General features: G+C 40.1%; 3 protein-coding genes across 6 annotated transcripts in view; 1 reads left to right on the forward strand and 2 right to left on the reverse strand.

Moving 5' to 3' along the window:
• LOC124408973 (ecdysone-induced protein 74EF) overlaps window positions 1–20,151 on the reverse strand; it is a 113,566-nt gene extending 93,415 nt beyond the window's left edge. For 2 of the 4 annotated variants that reach the window (XM_046886339.1, XM_046886336.1), the window contains exon 1: window positions 6,341–6,617. The gene's annotated coding sequence lies outside the window, so the exon portion shown is untranslated. Of the gene's footprint in view, window positions 1–6,340; window positions 6,618–17,049; window positions 17,210–19,973 lie in introns of those variants that run through there. The other 2 variants (XM_046886337.1, XM_046886338.1) reach the window with 2 other exon arrangements.
• A 102-nt stretch (window positions 20,152–20,253) lies between these two features.
• Window positions 20,254–21,245, reverse strand: LOC124408529 (anaphase-promoting complex subunit 15-like). The gene is made up of 3 exons (XM_046885506.1): window positions 20,851–21,245; window positions 20,704–20,763; window positions 20,254–20,575 (listed from the first exon to the last, which is right to left on the reverse strand). The coding sequence occupies exons 1-3, from the start codon at window positions 20,974–20,976 to the stop codon at window positions 20,345–20,347; spliced, it is 417 nt and encodes a 138-aa protein (XP_046741462.1). The 5' UTR covers window positions 20,977–21,245; the 3' UTR covers window positions 20,254–20,344.
• A 61-nt stretch (window positions 21,246–21,306) lies between these two features.
• Window positions 21,307–24,017, forward strand: LOC124409244 (protein-associating with the carboxyl-terminal domain of ezrin). The gene is made up of 5 exons (XM_046886748.1): window positions 21,307–21,615; window positions 21,802–22,252; window positions 22,338–22,527; window positions 22,610–22,746; window positions 22,817–24,017. The coding sequence occupies exons 1-5, from the start codon at window positions 21,421–21,423 to the stop codon at window positions 23,761–23,763; spliced, it is 1,920 nt and encodes a 639-aa protein (XP_046742704.1). The 5' UTR covers window positions 21,307–21,420; the 3' UTR covers window positions 23,764–24,017.
• Window positions 24,018–24,316: the final 299 nt, after the last annotated feature.

Genomic DNA, 24,316 nt, shown 5'->3' on the forward strand with positions numbered 1-24,316 from the left:
ACGGTTAAACTCGATTTCGATATATACATCTAACAAATACCCATACAAACTATAAGTACATGGAGACTGTGTGTATATAACGATGACATAGGTGTAATAATAACGCATTATACTCATATGATAAGAAAAGCAAAGGAAGTAAGTAAGTAAGTAAGTAAGTAAGTAAGTAAGTAAGTAAAGAAAGAAAGAAGAAACGCGCTTGCACATCGTATTCCGAAGGCGAAAGGTTTAAAATAAATTCCTAAATGTCCCTGACGACGTTCGTACGTAGGTATACTGTATACGTACCTACCTACGATCTCGCGGAATTAACCACATACTATCACTGAAAAAGTATAGACGACAAGGTACGCAAATCGAAGGTGTTAGTACTGTACACACGCATACGTACACATATTAACACACAAACACAGACACAGACACACGCGAGTAAATCTCTCGAGAATTTGCACTTCCTAGTCGTATAGAGATCCATATATACACCTATACAGTATGATAATTAACACGTGTATATTCATTATTCAATGCTCATGCATTAAACGTAATAAATGCACGTACGTACGTACGTACATGTTATACTTGCGAATAGATGTGTGCGCCTGTTGCAATCTTAAATACAGCAGGATCGCAAGATCGGTTGACTCATGCCGGGCCTTCGCCGGTTAAAAGGGCCTTGGTTCGTGCCCCGGGCAAGGCGAGGAGATCTCTGTCTCATTATTTTGCCTTTATATTGCTGTATGTATACATATACCTACGAGTATACCAAAGCGCGGTACGGTATGATCTGAGTATACAATAATACGCTCGGATCTTGAAGAATATAACAATATTACATATGTTTTACGTATTATCCGTCTCTCTTTCTCTCTCTCTCTCTCTCTCACTCTCGGTGTGTAAATGCGTGTGTGGGAGGGGGCAGCTGTGCATACATATTACACACATACGTACGTACGTACATTACACATGCACAGTGTGAAGGAATTTTTCCAATGATTAATTACACGTGTACAATGTTGTATACTCGAGGTATGTATCGTATATGTATATAGATACGTGGAAATGATGAGAAGAGAGAAGAAAATAAAAATTTGATTTCCGAGAATGTAAAAAATTATAGCGTAAAGACGAGTGATTAAAATCGAGTGTTAACATATTATTATTTTTTTTTTTTTGCAAGTTTTTACAGAGGTCGTACTAACATAAGAAAGATCTAGAGAGAAAGAGAGGGAAACCGAAAACAAAGACTCGACCTTCGCGCTATTGTAACAGAAACATTTTATATACAATATGAATATATATATATATATATGTAAGTGTAAATTAAGTTGTGAGATGCACGCATCAAGTTTGCGAGCGCGTGAGCTCGAAGTATATAAAAATGATGTAATAAAATCCTTATAGAAAGCTTCGACTTATACGGTATATATAATAATAATAATAATAATAACAATAATAACAATAATATTGCCAACACTAGATACATATATTGGGACGAAATATAAATCCAGGCTGATTCGAATGCATGTATACGGAAGTAAGAACCGAATGAAAAACTAAGAAAGAAAAAGAGAGTGAGATATAAAGTGTGGAATTACAGGTACGTCGGAATTATAATTTTTGTCCTCCGTCGCGTTGCGTGGATTAAAATTGTACCTATACAATATAGAGAAGAGAAGAGAAGAGAAGAGGAGGAGCATTGCGATTGCAGGAAGAGAGGTTATGTAGAGAAAGATAGAGAAAGGGAGCACGCATGGCAGCAGGACGTGCGATTCCGCGACTTCGACCTCGGGCGCAGCCTTCCGCTATTCCGCTTCGAGCAATCCTCATATATATATATATATATATATATACATATACATATACATGTATATTGTTAAATTACATACATGGAAATAAAACAGCATTCGCAATGCGTGCACAGGAATTGCATTAGTAACGGCGTTGTTACGCGCGGGAAGAGGGAAACAAAATTTGAAAAAAGAAGGAAAAAAAAAAAAGAATTCAAAGAAATCTCACGATTTATATCCATAATATATTGTATAGTTTTTATTTTTCTTCAAATACAGGGGAAAAAAAAACAAAAAAAAAAAAAAACGCGCCCCTAATATATCTCCAATTCCAAAGTAGATACGAGAAAGTTTTACCGTCGTTATATATGATAACGATTACGTGCCGGGTGTAAAAGATTTTTTCGTTTCTTTTTTCTCTCTCTCTTTCTCCCTCTCTCCACCATCCGACAAGCTTCAGTAAAAGAAATCAATTCGAATAATAATTAATTCGGTGTGATTACCCTGTCGTGGTTTTATGTATATTTATGTATATATATATATGTATATAGAGATAGCGCGATCGGTGAGTGTTTACGAGTTGTTTAATGTTTTCGTCAAATTTTCATCTTCTCTATCCAGCGTGTCAAAGTTGGAGATGAAGAGTTAAGGAAAAAAAAAAGGAAAAAGAAAAAACTCACTCAGGATCAAGATCATCGTTTCAACAATACAATATTTAAAGTTTAAGAAATCGTTGTATATCCATACAATTATTACAGTCAGAATATATTACGCCCTATACGTATTACGCATAACTTGAATAAGTCTCGTTATTAAAATCCTGAAGCGCGATCGAACGATGACGATTTTCTCCCACACACATGTTCCTATAATATACATATATATATATACGTATAATGTATGTACACAATTTGAAACTCGTTCAGTTTTGCATTAAGTATATTGTAATGTAGTTTGTATACGGCTAATCGAGAGAGAGAGAGAGGAGGAGAGAGACAAGGGGGGAGATGTGGTGCGGAGAGGAGAGAGAAAGAGAGACACGCCGTGATCGTAATGATCGTTAGCCGCGTTATTATCCGTCCGGAGAGTCAAGGTCCTGTCCTAATTTGGGTTCACGGACCCACCACCAGCGGTTAGGTTAGCAAGAGCAAAAGTAGCAAAAGCAGCAAAAGCAGCAAAAGCTTGTAGAGCTTGGCCGGCATGGCACGCCGAACGCCGCCGCCATGCCGTAGTATAGTTATATATGCTATATAGTTATAGGTTCGATCCCCGCAAGTGTTTGTTAGTTATTTTAAGGTCATTTACTTTTACCACGGGGCTTCGCATCTCAAGGCCTGAAAATCATTCGCGTTGTATGTTTAATACACACGCTGCTGCTGCTTCATCTATCTCTCTCTCTCTCTCTATGTCGTCTAGCTCTCTTGTACTATTATAACACCTAGCACTATATACATACTGTACTACTATAAGTATTATAATATATAATTATTATATTCCGACATTCACACTTTTCTCCAACACCGGTGTAAACCTTTCGCATATGTGTGTCCAAAAAATTTATATTGCCAAAATATTCATATCACAAAGCGCGGTAAAGCCTTCGTCGCGTTTTTCCTATCATCTTTTTCTTATTGTCGTTAGATTTTCCTCGATTTTTCAATTTTTCTATTAGTTTTCAATACTAGTATCTGCGCGTACGCTCGTCAATATACCGAGATGATTTTCCCGCGCGTTTATGACCGTGTCTTGACCCAATATCGTCGAAGGTGACGGATCGACGAGAGAAAATGAGAGATACAGAGACGAGAGCCGACGCGACGGTTCCTTTAGCCGGTAGCCGCGACCCTCGGCGCCCTGCCTGCCCTCGAGAGAAAAAGGAGGGCTCGCCCTTAGGACGTGATGCGCGTATAACGCGACGTCTCTCTCTCTCTCTCTCTCTCTCTCTCTCTCTCTCTGTGCACAGTCTCTATGTGTCGTACATATTTACTACGTGCGACGGTGGTTTCGGCCCTGGGTCCCCGGGCCCCCCGGGCCCGCGGCGAAGGCCGCTACTCGACGTAACCAACTAACAAGCGAGAGTGACCGACGACCGCCATTATTATAGCCATCGACACCGAGTTGTAAGAAGCGTTTTTTTTTTTCCTCTGTTTTTCGCGCCTTCTAACCGATCCTTTTTGTTTTTGGTTTTTCTTGGTGCATATATGTATGTAGGCATGTTTAATGAATGTGCATCTGTATGCGTGTGTTTGTAAACATGTAAATAGATATAAATGATTTTGAAGTAAATATTTCCGCAAGAGATGTGCGATTGATCCTCTTTTTTCTTTTTTTTTTTTTTTCTTTTTTTTTTTATTCTTTCTCTCTTTTTTGATCAATCGTTCAACAATAGGTAAACTATTTATCCATCCGAATCCAGACAGATACGGAAACGATTGTGTGTTGAAAATATAACGTAGTTATTACAGAATCGACTCGCGCTAGATATATAGAAAACGATTACTATATCAAATTTCTCATATTATTCAACGTATGCTGTGTAAGAAAAATAATTGTTTAGAATTGTTACGGTTGAGATGTTACACGGTTATATTGATATTCGAAAGGAACGCGGCGCGTATGCGTTTTATTTTGGTAATCTATCGAAAAAAACCAAAAACAAACGGAAGTTCAGAAGCAGAAATAAAGAAAAAAAAACAATAGAGAGATTGTTACGAAAAACGGTAATACGTGTCTAAAGACATTCAGTTCGAAACATGAGTAATTAATTCTATTTGTTCTACATTCAGACCAGAAATGCATGTACAATAATAAATTTCCATTTCCACGATTCCTTAAAAATTTAAATATATGAATATTTTCGCAACACACATATATATATATATATATGATCGTTAATATGTAATAATAAAAGGTGAAGAGCGTTTGTAACTATGGTTTTGTTTTTTTTTTTCACATCAATTTGAAGAAACGATGGAAAGACAAAGATCAAATTTATAACACATATACAAATTTTTCAGTATTTTAAATATAGACGTATGTATGAATAAAAGAATGTTAAAGAAATTTCTTCGCAAACCGCAGAAAACTATGTATAAGAGAAATGAGACAATAAATCCGCGGAAATATAACATGCTAATTGAATTTACAATGATAATGAGTTCAACAACCGCGATAGGCGATTAAATTCTCAGATACCGAAATTTCTTTGCATGTATAGATTTTTTTTTCTTCAAATTCTTTTTATTTTCAATACGTATAATGTTTGTATGTTGATACTTGATAACTTTATTTACCTTGACAGATGAGAAAGAGAAATTTCGAAAAATCCTGCAGAAGTGCAGCAGCAGCAAATTGATTGTTGTTGATCAAATTTCAGGAATCTCGCACTGTTTGTTACTACCATTATTACTACTACTACTACTATTATTATTATTATTATTATTATTATAGTCAAATCAGTAGTACAATATAAGCAGATCTGATCCACTGAAGAAGCGTTTACGGCAGGTGCAGGTGAAGGCAAATCGCTTCAAGAACGTTAACGCAACTCACTGCAAGTGTAAGAATCTTGATCCAGAAAATGAGCGAATGCGTGTATTCGATTTGTTATAGTTATTGTAACGAAAAACGGCGAAGATCGACAGACGCGTCTGTCAACAATAACAATATCAATAATATCAATAATAACAACAACAACGACAACAAGGCTGGGTTGCAATATCAATTGTTAATAATGAAAAAGAAAATTTGTATACGGTAATTATATTATAGTCGTATGTTTGTAATATTTTATTGTTACATATACGTATGAGTATATATATATATATATATATATATATGTTTGATAACAAGACTGTTGTGCGGCAGTTGCACAAAGAGTGAGAAAATAAACAAACAAACAAACAGACCGAACGAATTGCAGCTGATTTGTCAAAACATTGATGACCGATAAATGATCGTTGTGCATAAACAAACGTTAAAGAGTCTCGCTTAAGGGGGGACACCTCGACGTATACGTCTTCTGAATACCTCAAACGCGAAAAGGGGTCTTAAAAGTCCCATTCTATACCCAATTCTGATCAAAAACACTCCGAAAAATTTTCATTTGACTCAGAAATAAAGAAATCGCAGAAATTCTACGAAATCGGAATAGTAAATCCGTAGAATTTCATGCAATTTCTTGCAACAAATGAAACTGCATTCGAGTATTTTTCTTCAGAATTGTGTATATACATATAATAGGACTTGTGTATACATAAACGCGGTCATTAGACGATTTATTTCGGTTACATGCACCCAACTGTTTCGTCATTTTTTAAATCTGCATCGAGATACGCGGTAGTTTTAAAACAAGATCCGACCAATTAACAGATCGATTCACGCCGTATAACTTTTTTCCAGAGAGGCAATGTTACATTAAATTAAATTTAAATTTAAATTTAGAAAAAAAAAAAAAAAAAACAAACAAACAAGATAATTCAGAGATGGAATGGAATGTGAAAATCAAGTGCTGAAAGAAAAAAAAAACAAAACACAGAAGTAAAAGACTCTACCTTAAAATAAAGATCGGTGTCACTGATCCTCTGTAGAAATCACGCAGACCTGGACATTATCAGGTAATTTCCTCTTCGTGTGATCGTGTTGCACAAAATAACAAGTGTAATTATATATTACATATATACAAATGTGTATATATGTAAAAGATATCAGTAGTTTTACCGCGCACAGCACGAATCGTTCGTTCGTTCGGTTTTATACGTAAACAGTTAGAAAGGTCCGAACGAGAACGAAAACGAAAACGAAAACGGATGTATAAAAGAAACACTTTCGATATACCTAATCAGCCGTCCGACTGATCGGCAGTTCTTTTTCTCACAGACGACGAGGTTTCTTGTCATTCAATATTTTCCTCCGCTGATCCGAATTCCCGCTTCGCGATGACGAAGGTGTATGTGTATATAGAGGGTGAGAGAGAATCTCTTCCTTTCTTCTTAGGGTTAGACGGCGTAGGAGGTTCGAGTGTAGATCCTTATACGTGGGTCGATCGTTCAATCCTCACTTAAATCATTGCCGACAAATACATTTGCGTCAATCAACACGTCTTCGATCCTCTCCGGTATTTTTCAATTTACACACACGCGCACACTCACACATATATACATATGTCACGAGAAATTTTTCAAAATTACACTCTTGTCCTTTATTTCTCTTTCTTTCTTTTCTTTTCTATTCTTCCGTCAAATCAACCTTACAAATCGAAAGCACGATTAAACAAACATCGAACGATATGAATAAGAAGAAGTGCAATCGGCTGTCGTGCAATGTATTATACGTACATACAACGAGTCAGTTGTCAAACGTACACAACACGGGACGTATGTAAACATATGTAAATGCAATGTACAACAGTCTTAATACGCGATACAACACTGCGCGTTGTGAATAAATATATAGTACTTATATATAGTACCATATACATACATACACATACAAATATATATATATATATATGACGAAGGGAACGATATTATTATACCGCGCGATTCGTGCGTGCAAGTCTCTCTATGACACGCAATATGTACAATGAAACTCCATATGACACGACAACGTACGATACATATGTTTAAACTCCAATAATATATATAGATATACACGTGTGTGTGTGATATACACATGCACATACATATACGTATCAAAGAGTTTTCGTGCAGAGACGACGACGACGACGACGAAGCGACGCGACGCGCGAAACCCGTTCGTGTCTTGATGTTTTGAACCGCGAATGAAGACTGAGCATTCGGAGCCAAGTAAACTCTTGGCTTGCCTAGGTCTCTCTCTCTCTCTCTCTCTCTCTTTCGCTCTCTCGAGTCGTCCGGCTTGCCCGCCTCTGCGCGCCTAGAGCTTCGACTCTGTGCAGAATACACACACACGAATATACTAACCGAACAAACGACGAACGTACAACCAGCAACAACGACGCCTAGACTAACAGCTAGCCTAGGTTAGAATTGCGATCGCTCTTTCTCTTTCCCCCCTCCCGATCTCCCCATCACCCCCTCTCTCTCTCTTTCTCTCTCTCTCTCTTCTACGATCTATCTCCATCTCCTTCCTACTCCCGCGCTCGCCGACCGCACAGCGATGATGTTATACCGTATACCGCATATTCGGGGCCAGGAAGGGAGTCGCGAGGAGGGCGAGGGCGGGGGGGGGGGGAGGCGCTGTAAGGCCACAGCCACGGTCACTAGCTCCGCACGCGCACATTCAAACTCGTAAACCCGACTTATATCACATCACCCGAAGGCGACATCTATATACATATACAATATACATACTCGTTAATAGCAGGCTGCTGCTGTTGCTGTTGCACTTGCCGGATCTTTATTCAATTATTTCTAATATTATATTTGTATATTTATGTATTTTTATACATATTATTTATATTAAATTGCCGAATATATATAATACACGAAAAACGACTGTGCGGACATCATAATGTTAATCCACAGATAGAATATTGTATACGTGGTAAAATTAGTATTATACACGTGTAAATCATGTACAAAATAATCATATACAATAATATATATAATTTATATTCACGACGATGATAGTTTCCGCTTATGATACTACATGCATTATTATTAAGAGGTGACGAAAAGAAGGAGCGAGAAAGATTTTGAACCAAAAAAAAAAAGAGAAAAAAAAACAAACAAAAAAAAACGGCAATTAAAATTTTTACGGTGAAAATATGACTGTAAAAAAAAAAAAAAAAAGAGGGATCACAACCCGTGAGCGAATGGTTAATCCGTGAACCATATTATATTCTTTTTCTTCTACTATACTATATATATTATACACGCATACTTTGACGCAGAAACTGCATACGTATGTATATATATATGGTGACTATAATTGTATTGTATAACAATTTTCTGTTACTGGTATTTAATATGATGTCGTTTGTCTGGGTATATATTTTACTGTGATGCGGTGCTCGTGTGTGTCTGTGACTGCATATGTGTGTGTGTGATGAGATTACGTGTTATATTTATATAGGTGCAGAAACGTGGAAAACTTAGACAAATACCAATCCTCGCGTGTTCGATACATACATACACATATATGATCATACTGGTCGTACACGACGTGAAACGTAACGTAACGTATCTTAACGTAACGTAAAGTAACATAACGTAACGTGTAACGTAAAGAAATTGTGCAACCGCGTGTGCCGCAGACGGGACGAATATCGATGCAGTAGGTATACATATATATATAATATACATTGTGTATATATATATATTATACCGCATATAGCGTCGTTACAATATAAGTATGCATACATACACTGGAAGCACAATACATACGTCATACGATTGGACGAACGATCGTTGCAACGTGAAATTTATATAACAATACGTTATATAGTACGCGAATAAACAAAAAATGAATAAAAATAAATATAAATAAATCAATAAATACAATACAATAAATGGTACCGTAATCAACGCATATATACATACATATACACAGTATATAGATATGTATAAATAATAAGTGATTTGGAAAAAATGTGTAACATAACAATACTGCAATAAAATAACGACGCGACGATTATAATTCCTACGTTTTGTCGTATACCTATACAAAGGAAAGAAACGAAACTTGCACCCCGTGTGTATACCTATGTATACACCTAATATATTTACGTATGACAAGTATATGACTATAATAAACTCTAAGCTTAAAAAAGAAAAAATGTAATATCGGCTAATTCATTTCAATTTGCACGAATAATTTTAGCGCAAGGTGATTCAAGTTGTTTCAACGCTCGATCTTCTTACCGCCCGGTGATCTACAATAAACTAACAGCGAATCCTCCGACGCAACGCAACGCAACGCAACGCAACGCGACGCAACGCAACGCAAAACGCGCGCCGCTACGAATCGACCTTGTGACGTCACCGCGAGCCTGCATTTACATAGTCAGTTCCGCGTGTCGACGCGAGGACGCGGCGGTTACACTCTGCTCCGTCGTACACGCACCGATGATTCGTTTCATCGAAATCCCTCTCAGCTCGATCCTCGGAACACCGATCTGCAGCCTCGTGAAAGGATTTGTCAGACGGTTCGTGTCGATTAGGTTAGGTCAGGTCGTAGATGGCTAGTTCGTGCGATGAAAGGAAAAATGATTTATTATCGATCGGTAGGAAAAATTTTGAAAGATTAACCATTGATCCGATAAATTACATACAGACACGAGTTGATGATCGTTTGAATTTTACTTTCACCGATTTCGAAATACGTACTTCGATAATCGGATGATCATAGTTTCAGTCGTCTCATAGAACTTTGATCGTATAATAATTAAATTAGTTTATACATACGAGTATAATATACATAACTGCATTTCGAATTCTTTCGAGTCTATTTTTGTGTGTTATTACTTGTCTTTCTTTCTTATACATATACACGTATTCACAAGTTTCTTACATTATTATCTCTCTATTCCAATGCACAATTACAATACATAAAGAGAGAATAAAATCTACACAGAACAGTTATCCTGAACGAAGGAAAAAAAAAGGTTATATATTATATAAGAAAAAACAAAATAATAATAACAACAACGTCAATAATAATAACTATATATATAGATATGAAGGTATCAATGTGCCGAATTTATATCTGCTTTCCATTTTTTGCTGTCACGTATGCATCACATGATACGATCTTTTTTTTTTTTACTGTTCAAAATTCGGAATTTTTTGTGTTTTGTTTTTGCATTTAGACTAGTACAATCTATTTATTTAAATAATATCTGGACGTACGAAAACCAGTTTTAACTGATAGAAAGATAAAGAAAGACATCGTCTAACGTTATTTTCACACCAATGCATGCCCCTGTACAACTCTCGTTGTGATTTCATGTCGCGCGCAGTACGAAAAGAAAAAAAAAAACCACAAAATAATTAGGATTATACTGGTAGATAGATTTTTTTTTTCAATAAATATTGTTGCTATCATTGCTATCACACGGGTATAATCACAATGAAAATAATTAAAGAACAAAATTTGATCAAGTTTAATCTAATTTGAAAAAAAAAACGTCATACGTTTCTACGTTAAATTTCAATTGTAATTATATTATTCCATTATTTGTTTTAATTTTCTATAAATTGTTTGATTGTGAGACGGATTTGATTCGTTCTTCGGTTCCTTAGTTAGTGAGAAAAAAAAATCCGATATGTAAAATCGTAGTGATTAACATCCCGTTGAAATTGTGTTTCAACAAGAAATACTTCGAAAATACGTTATTTTTAAACGATCTGTGCAGGGGAATTCATTTGCGAATAAAATCAGTTATTGCACAATTAAATCGGAGAATCGGTATGGATTTTTAAAACTGCATTTTATAGTAAAATTTGACAATCATTATTTTAACACGTTCTCTCGTTAATTAAATATAACTTATGTTATATACATGAGCTTTGCAGTAACATTATAATTGATTCAAAGCTCCGTTTCATCACGTATTTTTGATTGCAACACTTTATATCGTCCCAACTGTGAACCCTATACATCCTCAATACCCATCGGCCCAGATAAAAACACAGTCCCCATGCACATCGCCTTCGTTATAAAGATTCATGTACATTCTACCATCAAACCTTTTATTATGTGTATGACTGCACAGAATTTAGGCGAAGGATCGTTCGTTCCCGATATCTATGGTCATACGTTATGGTATAAGTTAAACGTGCAACACACGTATGCACATATATACAATAGTAAATACGAATCGGTGTGGTGCCGAAGGGCCTTTTCGGGGCCCAATGCCGCGAGAATCGCATCTTTCACTCTCTCTCTCTCTCTATCACTCCCCACCAAGTTACGAAGTAAAGGAAAAGGAGGGAGGGCCGATAGGGCCGCTAAAACTGAACAGTAGAAAAAATTATACGACTTACATTAGGCATGCATACGATTTTCGGCAACGAATCCGGTGGCTCTTGAAGCAGGATGGAAAGGGAAAGGGGAAAATGGAAGGGGAGATCATTTTTATCCGAGGCGAACGCGCAGTCAAGGCCCAGGCAATGACTTGCCGTGACATATATAGAGTCCGTAGGCCCACGCAAGCACCGCGCACCGATTTTATTCGACATCGCTACCTAAATCCGATATGTATAGGTGATGATGGTACGTAAATAACATACAAGTATAGCCTGTATGTCGGTCATAAAATTGAGAGGCAAATTAAATCGTGTGTATAAACAACAATCAGCTGTTACTCTTCAAGTGAGTTTATGCAATAGGCTTTACCGATTATCACCGATTATAACGAGCATTTTATATAACCATAGAAAATCCATGATACATTTTTCGAATCATTCATACACGCGTACACTGGATACCATAGCTGCGATATTGTTAATATTTGACTCATAATTACTGTAGTCGTGGGTCAGGTGAAGGGGGAAACGGCGACTGAAGTACCTTGTAATGAATTGGTAAGTTTGAAAATTTTTTCCGTGCCAAAACGCGTCATAACAGGAGGTCAGCCGGGCATTGAACACCCGGACTTGATTAGTTATAATCCTTCACCGATAACAGATTTCTTACATCACGTTTATAACCCGAGCAGTGTGTGTGTGTTTTTTTTTTCTTTCTACTTTTATCGGTCCCCTAGAAGTATTCATAATTATAACTATTATAACGCGATTCAATGCCGATCAGTGACACTAGCGAAGGTTCGGACCTCGCGTCCATTTATCTTTCAATCGCAATGAACTTATAATTATGTACCTAGATTTTATCGACGTGATACCGAGTGTAATCGGTGGAGAGCTTGTGAGATTATGGTCGATTATATGGTCTTATTGACATTGATTCATGCCGAAGGAATGACTGGTCCTTCAATTTTTCATGTAATATTCGTTTTTTTCATTTCATTTTATTGTATTTTTTATCGGTGTATGTGAGATATTCACCGTTAAAAATCTCAAAAATTTGATGAGGAAACTAGAGTTTTTTTATTCTTACAAGTCAATTGAAATTGGTATAATAATAACCGGCCGCACAAATATATAATTTTTTTCAATGATTTTTGATCGATACAGACGTATATTAAAGAATATTTTTCTTTTTTTTTTTTTTAAGTTGCTTATAAGCAAGTCTAGCAATTCTAAACGTGGGATCCGATCTCAACCCTCTCGAATCTTCTCGCAATTTTTTGAGCTGAAAATTCTCATCGCAAAACAGCATCCGAAATTTTCTAGATCTTTTTCATACGAAAAATTTCACAGAAATCATGAGACATGACGTAATCAATGTAAAATTCATTTCTCAAGAGTATTCTCGCTTAATCACTCTGTAAAATGTAAGTAATCGCGAAATACGTAATCAATGATGTCAATTTTGTTCCGATGAGAGATCTCTTGGTGAATCTATTACAACGAAAAGCTCAAAGCAACGATTTTTATGCCATACATATATTCTATCACTTTGGTTTTTTTCCCACAGTTTAGATTAGAATCGCATTTCCTTATTTCCCGTCGTCTCGATGAAAAAAGTTCAACGAAATTCCACACGACAACAACAACAACAACAACCACAACAAACCTTATGGAAATGAAATCAGTCTGATATAAATCGACGATTTATCAATATTCGAAACTTTAATAACGAGTGTAATATATTTAAACAAGCTAGACGAGTGCGTCAGAATATCGGCTGTTAAAAAACGAAAACTGATAAAATAGAAAAAAAAAAAACAAGAAGAACCGAAGTAAATGACCGGCAAAGTTGCCCTTTCGATTCCGTTCGCGTGTATGCGCATACTTATCTATACCTATATATGTAATATGTATAATGGAAACATGTGATCGAGGATACGTGAAATCTGAGGAGATAAAAATCACTGGCACCCTTGGACGAGTTCATGACTCGGTCGGTACCCCGGCTGCAGGTATGATGTAAACAACCTTGGCTTGACGGGATTCAAAAGGCGAAGAGAATTGGCAGATAAGTAACTTACTATTGTAAGAGAAGGAGTGCCGACCTACGCAAACAAGAGCCGTGGTAGGTATGACGTTCGGGGCGTAGGATTCGTCGGGTGTTAACGCACGTTTAGTGGGCCAGTGTCAGTCATCGACACCGGCTATATCATAAGGCCGAATCGGAGTTCGGAGGCCCAGCGAGGACTCAGGGGCCAGTGCCCACTATTCGGGCCAATGTTACCGGAGGCAAGGTTGCACCCGAGACGACGCAGACGACGTTAACCAACAGTCGAATTACACATCGACCCAAAACCCCCGACGAACGTGCCTATAACGCAAGAAATCCGCTCCCTTTCGCAACTATCGTATTTACATGCGCACATCTATATATTGCGTCATGTATGCCCATTCAATACCTGCTGCGACGAGACACGAACCGTCGTTGATTTCGAGAAATTGGAAATTTTATGAAAAAAATCTATCTACATGTTTGTTTGTTTTTGTTTATTTATCACTCATAAACGTCGTAGATTGTGTATATATATATACAATGTAGACGACAGTGTTATCTGCAACCGAGAATCCGTTGCGCAGGTTTCACTACTTTCCACTTTTCTCAACAGATTCATTTGAACATCTCAAGGTACTTGGATTCGGTGAACATCTCAAGTAGGTATGCAACATACTGTGCAAATGATTCAGATTCATTTACGTATATATGTATACCATATATCTGTACTATATGATGAACCGGTACTAAACTTATTGCAATATCGATGGTGAATGAAAGTGTTCGCAAGATTTTTATACAACGTATCTAACTATACGAGTTATACGAAATTTTGCTCGAAAGATTTTCTCTCTTCGATCATTATTTCACTGATTTCTATTCCACATTCAAAATAACTATCACTGTATAATAATATTATTTATAGTATAAAACTGAGAGTAAAATTTTTACGGTACATATAACATACATAAATAGCGAATGATTTTATTTTCTCTGTAAGCAAAAACTGTTGTATTATACATCACTGTGTAAAATAAATACAATAGACATTTCTTTCGCCAATTAAAGAAAGAAAGAGACACAACTAATATTTTTTAAGAAAAATAAAAAGATGTCTACGTCAATTGAGATAAAAAAAAAGAGTCGTTAAATTATATACAATCAACTGCAGTGATATGTAAGGTATATATACAATATCCGATTTCCGAGAAGGCGAAAATCTGAGAGGCCCCGCGCTGCTGCAGCGCAAGTTGCGTGTAGCTAGTAGTTATACGTATGTACATACATATAGGTATACATAGACATAACGACGGTACAGGCGTTGCTCCTTTCTATTCTTGAAGCAGAGGTTATACAGCTTGTGCACGGATCAGCATCGGCGGCGTAACCTAGCCTAGCCACACTCTACGACATCGGAGAAAGCTAACTAAGCCACTTTCTCGTACAATACAACCAACCGCAGTCGCAGCAAGCGAGCAGCAGCAGTTTTGCAGTTTGCACGACGGTGCAACAGCGAGTCCGCGTTTATGCGGATCAACTGTAGGAATACAAATCTAGACACTGTATGTATATGGATAGACAAGTGTGTACTGTACGATAAAATTGACACAAAACTCAATCAGTTAGTTGGTTACTTATAGTCGTGGCCGATTCAAGATTTAAGAGAGATGGGGACAAAAAAAAAAACTTCGCATACCTAGTAATCTAACGGAAACAATAGCGTACGATATAAAACGTGGAATCTAGTCGTTACAGTTAATTTAACTTTGTTTTCTCGTAGAAAATGGACAGTAAATCGAATATATTCAATGGGATTGCAGGCATAACGATATATAGCAATGAAAATTTCAGAAACGCAAAGCGCATCAGCGGATGGAAGATGAATAGTAAAAAGAAAAAAAAAAAAAACAGTTTACAATAGTATCCCGCAACTAATCTATCGCGTCGGGTTGATGAGTTGTGCAATAGTTAGGCGCGATTCCCTGCTGCTGGCCGAAAGCTGAAAGGTTCGCCCGCCGCATGTTCCGGGGTGGCAAGTCCGTCGGTCCGTCGTGACGTTGCGGCCGGTGCAATAGCCTGTGACGTCACTGGTTGGTTGTGTTTGATGACGTGTGGTCACCCGCGGTCATTGCACTGCACCGGCTCGGCTCACCCATCCACCTAGCTAGCCAGCCAGTCAGTCTTACCCCGGCGCTGTGCTGAGCAGTGTTGCACCGCTGCTGCTGCTGCCGCTGCTGCTGCTGCGCTTCTTCTTTTCGTAATTCCTTCTTTCCTCTTCCTCTTCCATGCCTCATTCCGCCGTGCGGTTAAACTCACAGTTCGCACACAACCCGCCCGACTTTACTGCGTGGCGGTGCGCATACGCGCAGGCGCTGACTGACTGGTTGGCCTCTTTTCACCGCACCTTCTGACTCTCGTCCGATTCCAGAGTTCTTCCAAGTACCGTACTACGGATTAATGAAACGTGCAGGGTTCCTTCTTCTTTTCTGTCTGATTGATTGTTGCTCAATTGAATCTCGCATGAACGTGCAGCATGCACGAATTAGTAGAACACCTATGTGAAGCAGGAGAAGGCGTTACTCGACGACCGACTGGACTTCGTTAACGGAAACGTCCGGATCATTCGGGACTCGAGTGAGGCAAAATCAAAGAGCCGTTTTGAGGCCGGGGGTGAGGAACGGCGAAGCTTGAAAGGGGGGGAGGCGAGTCGCTCGGCGGTCAGAGACCTCGCAGGGCCGTCGTCGACGCGGGGAAGCCCGGTTCGGGTCGTCGTCTCGTCCTATTCTCCTGCTGCAGGAGAAGAGGATCTCGGGAACGTTGTCAGGCTCCGCGGAAAACCTCGCAGATGTAATGACAATAGACGTGTTTATTACCGCTGTAACATCCACCGGATAGTAATTTTGGTGGTCTTCGCTGCATCTTCTTTACCTTTTTTCTTCTACTCGTACCACGAGATGATTTTCTTCGCAACCATCCCTCCTCCCCTCTCTTTTCGGACGGATTGATTCGTGTTTTCCACAAGCTATAGCCTAGCTTTGTTTTCCGCATTGCGAACACGTGCTTTATCGATTCATTCATGTATTTCACTCTCGCAAACAGGGAAAGAATGTGCCTATCATTATATACAGAAAGTGAGAATCATGGCTGATTGCTGATAGCTAATTTGGCTATTTTACTTGATGTATGACATGTTATAGCAAGAGTTCAATACTTTATCATATCATTGCTGTTATATTAGGGAATGGTTTTGACTCACCGATGGGCTTTATATTCAAAACACATAATGAAATCCTTCGATCGATGAGGCAAGGTTGGCGGATGATGGTAGGGTGTGAAGTGCAGTATACGCCAAGAGAAGAAGAAGATGTATCGCGAACTGTTGGAAATCCGTCACACTGTATATTATAGCACAAAACCTGCACACACAAATAGCAAACACACGTTAACTCACTAACTCACACTGTTATGCTCTTCAACGTTTTGCATTATATCATCATAATCATTATCCAGAATCAAGATCGACGTTCGTCGATACAGCGTATAGCATGCACAGAGTACATGTAATGTTTATATCGGTCAATATTTGTTTTCGGATATGGAAGAATGCTTTGCGATCTTTCTTAAGGTATAAGGCGTAGAATATTTGTTTTGACTTGTAACGACCAAAGCAACTCGGCTTGTCTCGGCACAACGGAAAATTGTCACGCGTGGCATTACAGTTCTGCTGGTCTCATCGTGTCGGGTCAAAAAACGGTCAAACGCAGACAAGATTGTTTTGTTTACGCGTTATATCCCGCACAATCGTTCGCGGCGATAGAAAAACGCATATCAAAAGAAAAAGAAGGAACAAATGAGAGACCACGTTTTAAAAAGCGAAAGAACGACGAGGCGCTCGTTCGATCTGTAATTTCCACGTGGTGCGGACGCCGACGGGATGCGACTGGCGAATACGCGAGTTTCGTTGTCCGCGCGCGACTGACTTCACGTCGAACGAGGAACGGTGGCCCAGGTTTCGCTTCCCAGTTTCTCCACCCGAGTGAATTCTCCCTCCTCCCTCGCCTCTCCCGCTCACCCGCGCTCTCTCAACCCTCGCCCACGGAGCACGCACCCTTCGACACGCTGCGAATAAGACGAAGAAGACAGAAGAGCCGCGAGGCTGCGCTGCGTATGCGCGAGTCGAGCCGCGTGAAGTGCAGCGCGTAACAATATTATTCATCCTACTTTCCCTGCTCTCTGCTGCGTGTACTGCGTGTATTGCGTGTACGCGTACCGCATGCACTCGTTGCTCTCTCTAGCTAGCCCTCTTCATTTTTATCACACGCACCTACATCTGCCGCCTGTTCCTCCTTCTCCCCGCTTCCAACGTCTTTTGAGGCAGGTTAGGGCGCCTAGCATTAGCCGCTAGGTATCCCGAGGTATCGACGAGGTCCGCGCTCTCCGCGGACTGCATGCTGCCATTAATCCGTGCAACTTCTTCGTATCTTGCGTTCGTTCTTTATCGAGTTGCGGAGCATGTCGGGACAAAACTGACATTTTCGTTGTATAAGTAAAAATTCATGTATATACACGCGAAACTTCACTCTATCTTATATGCAAAGAGCAACTGCCGCTTTCTTTTGTTTCTTCACTCTCGTCTTCAGATTCCGCATGACACTGGTTTTTTTTTATGAACCCATTGAACCGGGAGTACAAAGTTTATCTAGGGCACGGAAATCGCAAGGATAGTGGATAGAAGAAAACTTCGCCTTCGTATGCAATTTCCTTCTTTATCTCACCGGCTAATGACACTTCTGTTGTAAAGTAGAAACCTACTTTTCATTTTTTACCTATACCGGAAACCGCATCCTATCCAACGATATTTGAATCAATTGTTTCCGATCTTAAAATTGATAATTGGACATTCAATGATGATGTTGTACTGAACGAACGAACGCCGGGGTAAAACGCACGAGACATGTGACAAAATAGATAATCGGTGGGGGTTTGCGCCCAGAACTGGCGTTTTTTTTATCCGTTTCTCTCGTTATTTATTCATACACGTAAGATATTTTTTTATCTGCATCCTGGGTCGTTTGTGTTATTAATAGATTTTTACTACACCTCCGTACATCAAGCCAATGAGGCCCATAGACCATGTGGATATATGATTTCGTAAACATCCCTTGCTCGGGGTTCGGGTAATCCTAGAAGTACTCAAGTTTCGCCGATGATTTTCCCCTGCAAGCTCGCGACCCTCATTCGTATTTAAAGTAGTAACTGCACGGACTGAAGCTGCTCTTCGGCCCTTCGGAGCATCGGGAGCAGTTTCGAGGCTGCCTCTCGGATAAAAAATAAAATGGTCAAATTTTCACGAAGAGAGCGGGAAGAGAGCGGGAAGAGAGCTCGGCTCGATCGCGAGATCCGCACGTTCCTTTGAGGAGTCCGTCGGCTGCCGTTGCGTCGGCTTTTCGCTGTGTTAGGCGGTTACTCGCGCCGGTTGTGTCTTGGCGTTCGTTCACCCTGGCGGGGGCACCAACCTGGCTTTAGCTTTACTTCGCTTACTGCCTCGCAGAGGTACATGCATACCTCTATATAAACTCCTCTCCATACCTACGTACACTCGGCATACCCAGCCGTACGTTTCTCTACAGGGTGTTCGCCAAAGTATACGATAACGAACAACAATTGTTATACGCGCGGTGAATTTGCGTTGCCTACACACGCGCATACGCATATACATATATTATACGCGTCGAAATTCATGTCTAGCATTTCTTTATCAACGATGGTGACGTTTTACGGTAATTATATTGTATACCGTCGAAAGTCGAAGAACGATGAAAGCCCGATTATCTTTTACTCGCGGAGAAAGTTTACCACGAGGAAGTTTCCGACCTCCCCTTCATCCCACCACGTCACGATGCAGCAGCCGTAGGGAATGTGATTGTTTGTGCGAGAAAGAAGTCAAGATAATAAAAATAAATTGCAGGCTATATGGCAGTAGTCGAATCGTTACATACGTACTTTCGTTCGTTTAATTTTTGTAATTTTTGGTCGGTCTCTATTGTATTCTTAAAGATGAAAGAGATTTTCCGCGGTACTACTAGTTGGCCAGCACTGGGTCAATGGGGTCGTGACCTGCGTCCGTTAGAGCAGCAGTTACGTAATCGGAGGTGCTCGAATAACTGTTTTAACACTCACCATTGTGGTGTTGTGCTGTGCTCTGCTGTTCCACGGTCAAAACGGCGCTGTTACCCACAGACTCGTCGCAGCCGTTCGCTCGGTATCTTCACGTACGATCTCTGCGGCAAGTTTACAGGCTCATGCATGCATGCGTACAGATGACGCGTTGTATTGTCGAAAGCCGCGGCATTCCTACTGCGCCGGTAAGGTAGAGACCTGTAAAAATTTCAGGAACACATCAGGGTAAGTCTGAACAAAAATCTCTGAAACTATTTCTTACTCTAAATGAGACAGAAAGTGCAACAAAAATGTCGTTTTAATCCTTCTTACAGTTAATTGTACAGCTAAACGTTTCTTTACATCTTAATTTATTGTCTCAGAGGCAGATTCTAGGTGTAGTGAAGGGTGCGTGCGTTGACCATTCTGATGGAAACAGGATGTGCCTGGATATCAGGACTGGGCCCAGGACTAGCTCGCTGCTGTTGATGGGAGTAGCTGACTTCCATGTCAATCTCGTCTAGTTCTTCTTCCTCCTCCTCATGGGTGTCGGACTCCTCCTCCTCTTCTCCTTCGCCCTCCTCTTCTTCCTCCTCTTCTTCTTCGCCTTCGGATCCGCGGAACTGGAACAAAAAAGTAGTTCACATTTACGGCATTGTTTTCTTTCCTTTCCACTAACAGTGCAAATGGAAATTCATGACAGTCGTAGTAATTACAAAAAGGTTATGTTATGTTACGTTTGATTACATACATCACTAGCTGACTTTCCGATCGGAATCTGATTCCAGCGTTCGGCTTGTATACTGTCCATCTGAAATTAAATAAGACATCTTGTAATATGTCATGCAAATTCTCTGGGCAATGTGCCGGGTTTTTATTTACACAACAACGTAAATACCCATGATTGATGCTCAGTTTCTAATGCAATAACCTCACTCTCGTCGTCGCAGGGTTTGTCTGCGTCGAACCACAGAGGATCAATAGCTCTGGGTTGTAAATCAGGCCATAGCGGCATGAATGACATGTTTTGAAAAATTGAAGGTACAGTGAACAGCCCTGTCGATCTCCGCGACGCGACAGTTGCTGATTATATTTGTTATTATAACCTCAAAAACACTGTGGGTGAATTTTTTGACGTTTCTAGCATTTCTACTTGCCGAGATGTCAACCTTCTTCACGACGCTCCACGAACTATTCGGAAACCAGATTGCGCAGTCGAATGGACATACGCGGGTGTTCGGAAACACGCGATTTTACGGACTGAACGAGGCCGCGAACCACTCGACGAAGTCAGCCGCGACTCGCGAATCGAACATGTCAATGACGGTGACCTGAACCTAACCAAACCCAGCCTAACCCAACCTAACCTCGAAAGCAGACGACTCGTCCGACTCGTCGTGTCAGCGGGCAGCTTGTGATTTTTGGCACGTAAACACGGCGAGGATTAATCAACAGAATTGCACTACTTATGGGTAACGAGAAGAGCGCCCTGGGCGGGCTGGAGATCGACGAAAAGGCCGTCGAGATCACGGACTTTTGGCTACATCACAGCGCCAGCTTGAGTGAACCATGTCAGCAAACGTTATCAGTATTTGTCAGCGAGCCATCATTGCACTCAGGTGCGAATTTCGGCAAGCCGTCACCCCTGGAGAAAGCTGCTAAGGTGGGAGCATGCGACAACGATTTTAGAAAAAAATTTCAATTGCAGGCAATCTTGATCAAGGCGACACTGTAATTTGCAATTTCTAGGTGCACGTGCAACCGTCGTATAACATATGTTTACCATGAGCGCAAAGAACAGTTGAGGAATTACAGTGAGCAAATTATGATCGACACAATTTTCTTTCAGCACCTCATGCTGCATCGTCATCCCTGTATATTGAAATACGTTGCATCCTGGCACAAGGGTAGCAAATTCTTCCTGGCAACGGAGGAAGTCAAGCCACTTGTCCAGGTGATAGGAATGCAAACTACACTGCAGATTTGCATTGGACTGCACAACATCTTACGTGCCCTGATTTTCCTCCACGAAAAAGCGCTCGCTTCTCACAACAATGTTTCTAACAGCGCCATTTATGTCACACCTGATGGATTCTGGAAATTAGGGGGGCTGGAATATTTATGCCGATTCACCGAACTGACTCCTGCTTATTTACAAAAAACTAGAAACTACAGATATGAAAAGGCAATATCGCCCGAGGAGGATGGTGGAAAATCTGCCGTTCTCATGGAGCCTTCTGCCATCGATCAGTTCGCATTTGGAGTATTGGCAGAGGAGGTCTTGAGACAGAAAAGCGACGGTAAGCTTTTGCAATCTTGCGGAAAAATTCATCCAGCGTTATTTCAGTTTTGGATAAAATTCTGTTTTTTTTCTTTGCACAAAAGAAGATGTCCCTGCCCTGGCAGAATTCAAGGAGTTATCAAAGAAGCATTTGCAAAATGCCGATCCGACATTGAGAACCAAACTCTCGTCCGTCCTAGTTCACCCGTTCTTCACACATGAATTTATAACAATACACAGTTTCCTCATGGAATTACCATTGAAAAGCGATACAGAGAAGCAAGATTTTTTCTCGTAAGTTTGCCCACAGCAAAACGAGTTCCTTTTCGAATATTCTAGGCTCTAATCAACGCATTTGCTTTTTTTTTTTTTACAGAAATCTGGTGGTCCAATTGAAAAAATTTCCAGAAAAAATCGTCGCTGAACAACTTGGTGTATTGCTCCTCTCTAGAATGGTTCTCCTCGATTCTACTGCCCAATCTAAACTGCTACCATTCGTTTTGACGCCAAAAGGTGAGAGCGGAATGATCCAAGCTCATGCATCGTCAGAGATAGTGTAGTTAATATTTGAATCACATTTTAGTTACAGATGACAATAACGAGTCAGATCTCCTCTTCACGCTCTCAACGTTCAAGAGATACCTGATACCGAAACTTCTGCAGATGTTTTGCGTACGCGATGCCCAAATCAGACTTCTGCTTCTATCCCACTTCAATTCTTTCGTTACTGCGTTTCAGCTAGACGAACTGAAACAACACGTTTTACCGGAACTGCTGGTCGGTATTAAAGACACAGACGACCATTTAGTCAGCACGACACTGAGAGCCCTGGCCGATCTCATTCCCCTGTTGGGTTCGGCAACTGTAATTGGTGGAAATAGGGGGAAACTGTTCACAGACGGACGGCCAAAGAAGGCCCCCAGACTAAAAGAGGCTAAAGTACGACCAGCAGCAACGAACGGTGTGAGTGTGCCCGATGTTTTGTTGCAAACCAAAATGGCAGTCCTGGAATTACCGGAAAGACCGTCTCCGGACGGCGGAGAGGATCGAAACGATTTGAACTCCACTTCTCACGACGAAGACGGAAACTGGTCAGACTGGGACGCTCAGGAATCCGCCAACCCAGGAGCGAATCCTAGCGAACTAAGAGTTGCTGAAGACGACGAGAATCCGTTGGAAACGACAACGCAGGAAGCAACGAGAGCACATTCCAAAGACTCGGCATCTGTTAGAGCGGAAACCCCAAAATACTCAAAGAAATCGATGATTTCCGATATATCAGAGCTGGATATAAAGAACTCGAAACCTATGCACATACCGAAGGAAGAGATCGACTTTTTTACTGACATGGAACCTGTGATTAAAAAAACTCAAGTTCTGCATATAGATGAAAGTGCGGCGGTAGCGTCGAACAGTATGTTCGATGTAAAAGCGGTCGAAGTAGCACTTGACGAAGGTAACGGTGATGACGGGTGGGGAGACGATTTGAATGATTGGGGAGCAGAGGACGCGCCTCACACGAGGAATTAACGGTCACGCAAATAGATAGATACATACCTAAAATTTTCCTGCTCTTTCTCTTTTCCTTTTTTATATCTGTACATTCGAATTTTCCTGGTGAAGGATAATGCAGTATAATATAATTTTAAGTCATGTACATACATGTAATTGTTAAATCACAACTATGCCATATGGAAGACTTTTGAGATTGTCATTGTAATTCATTTATATCGCAAAAATTCTTGTATCCGCGATTGCGTTATTATCGAAGACCTGATTATTTCATTTAACTTACATCGGGCCATCGAGTTTGTCGTGGTGGGGGGTTAAATGCCAGTCGGTAAACGAAGTGAACGAAGATATCGGCTGGACTTTGGTCGGTAACGCCACGCTCTCTTCTCTCCGTTGCGAGAGATAAGCTAGATGAAATATTTCTGACGGTATTTCAGTCAACCATGCCGGCATTGTAGAATTCATACTAACGGCTGCTCGTGCCAGATGTTGGTAGCTTGTGACGATGAAGGACTCTTGCGTTATTGGACAGCAAAAAATAAAACCGGAAACTGTAATAGACACTAATATT

Source organism: Diprion similis, chromosome 8 (assembly GCF_021155765.1).
Source record: "Diprion similis isolate iyDipSimi1 chromosome 8, iyDipSimi1.1, whole genome shotgun sequence".
NCBI classification, from domain to species: domain Eukaryota; kingdom Metazoa; phylum Arthropoda; class Insecta; order Hymenoptera; family Diprionidae; genus Diprion; species Diprion similis.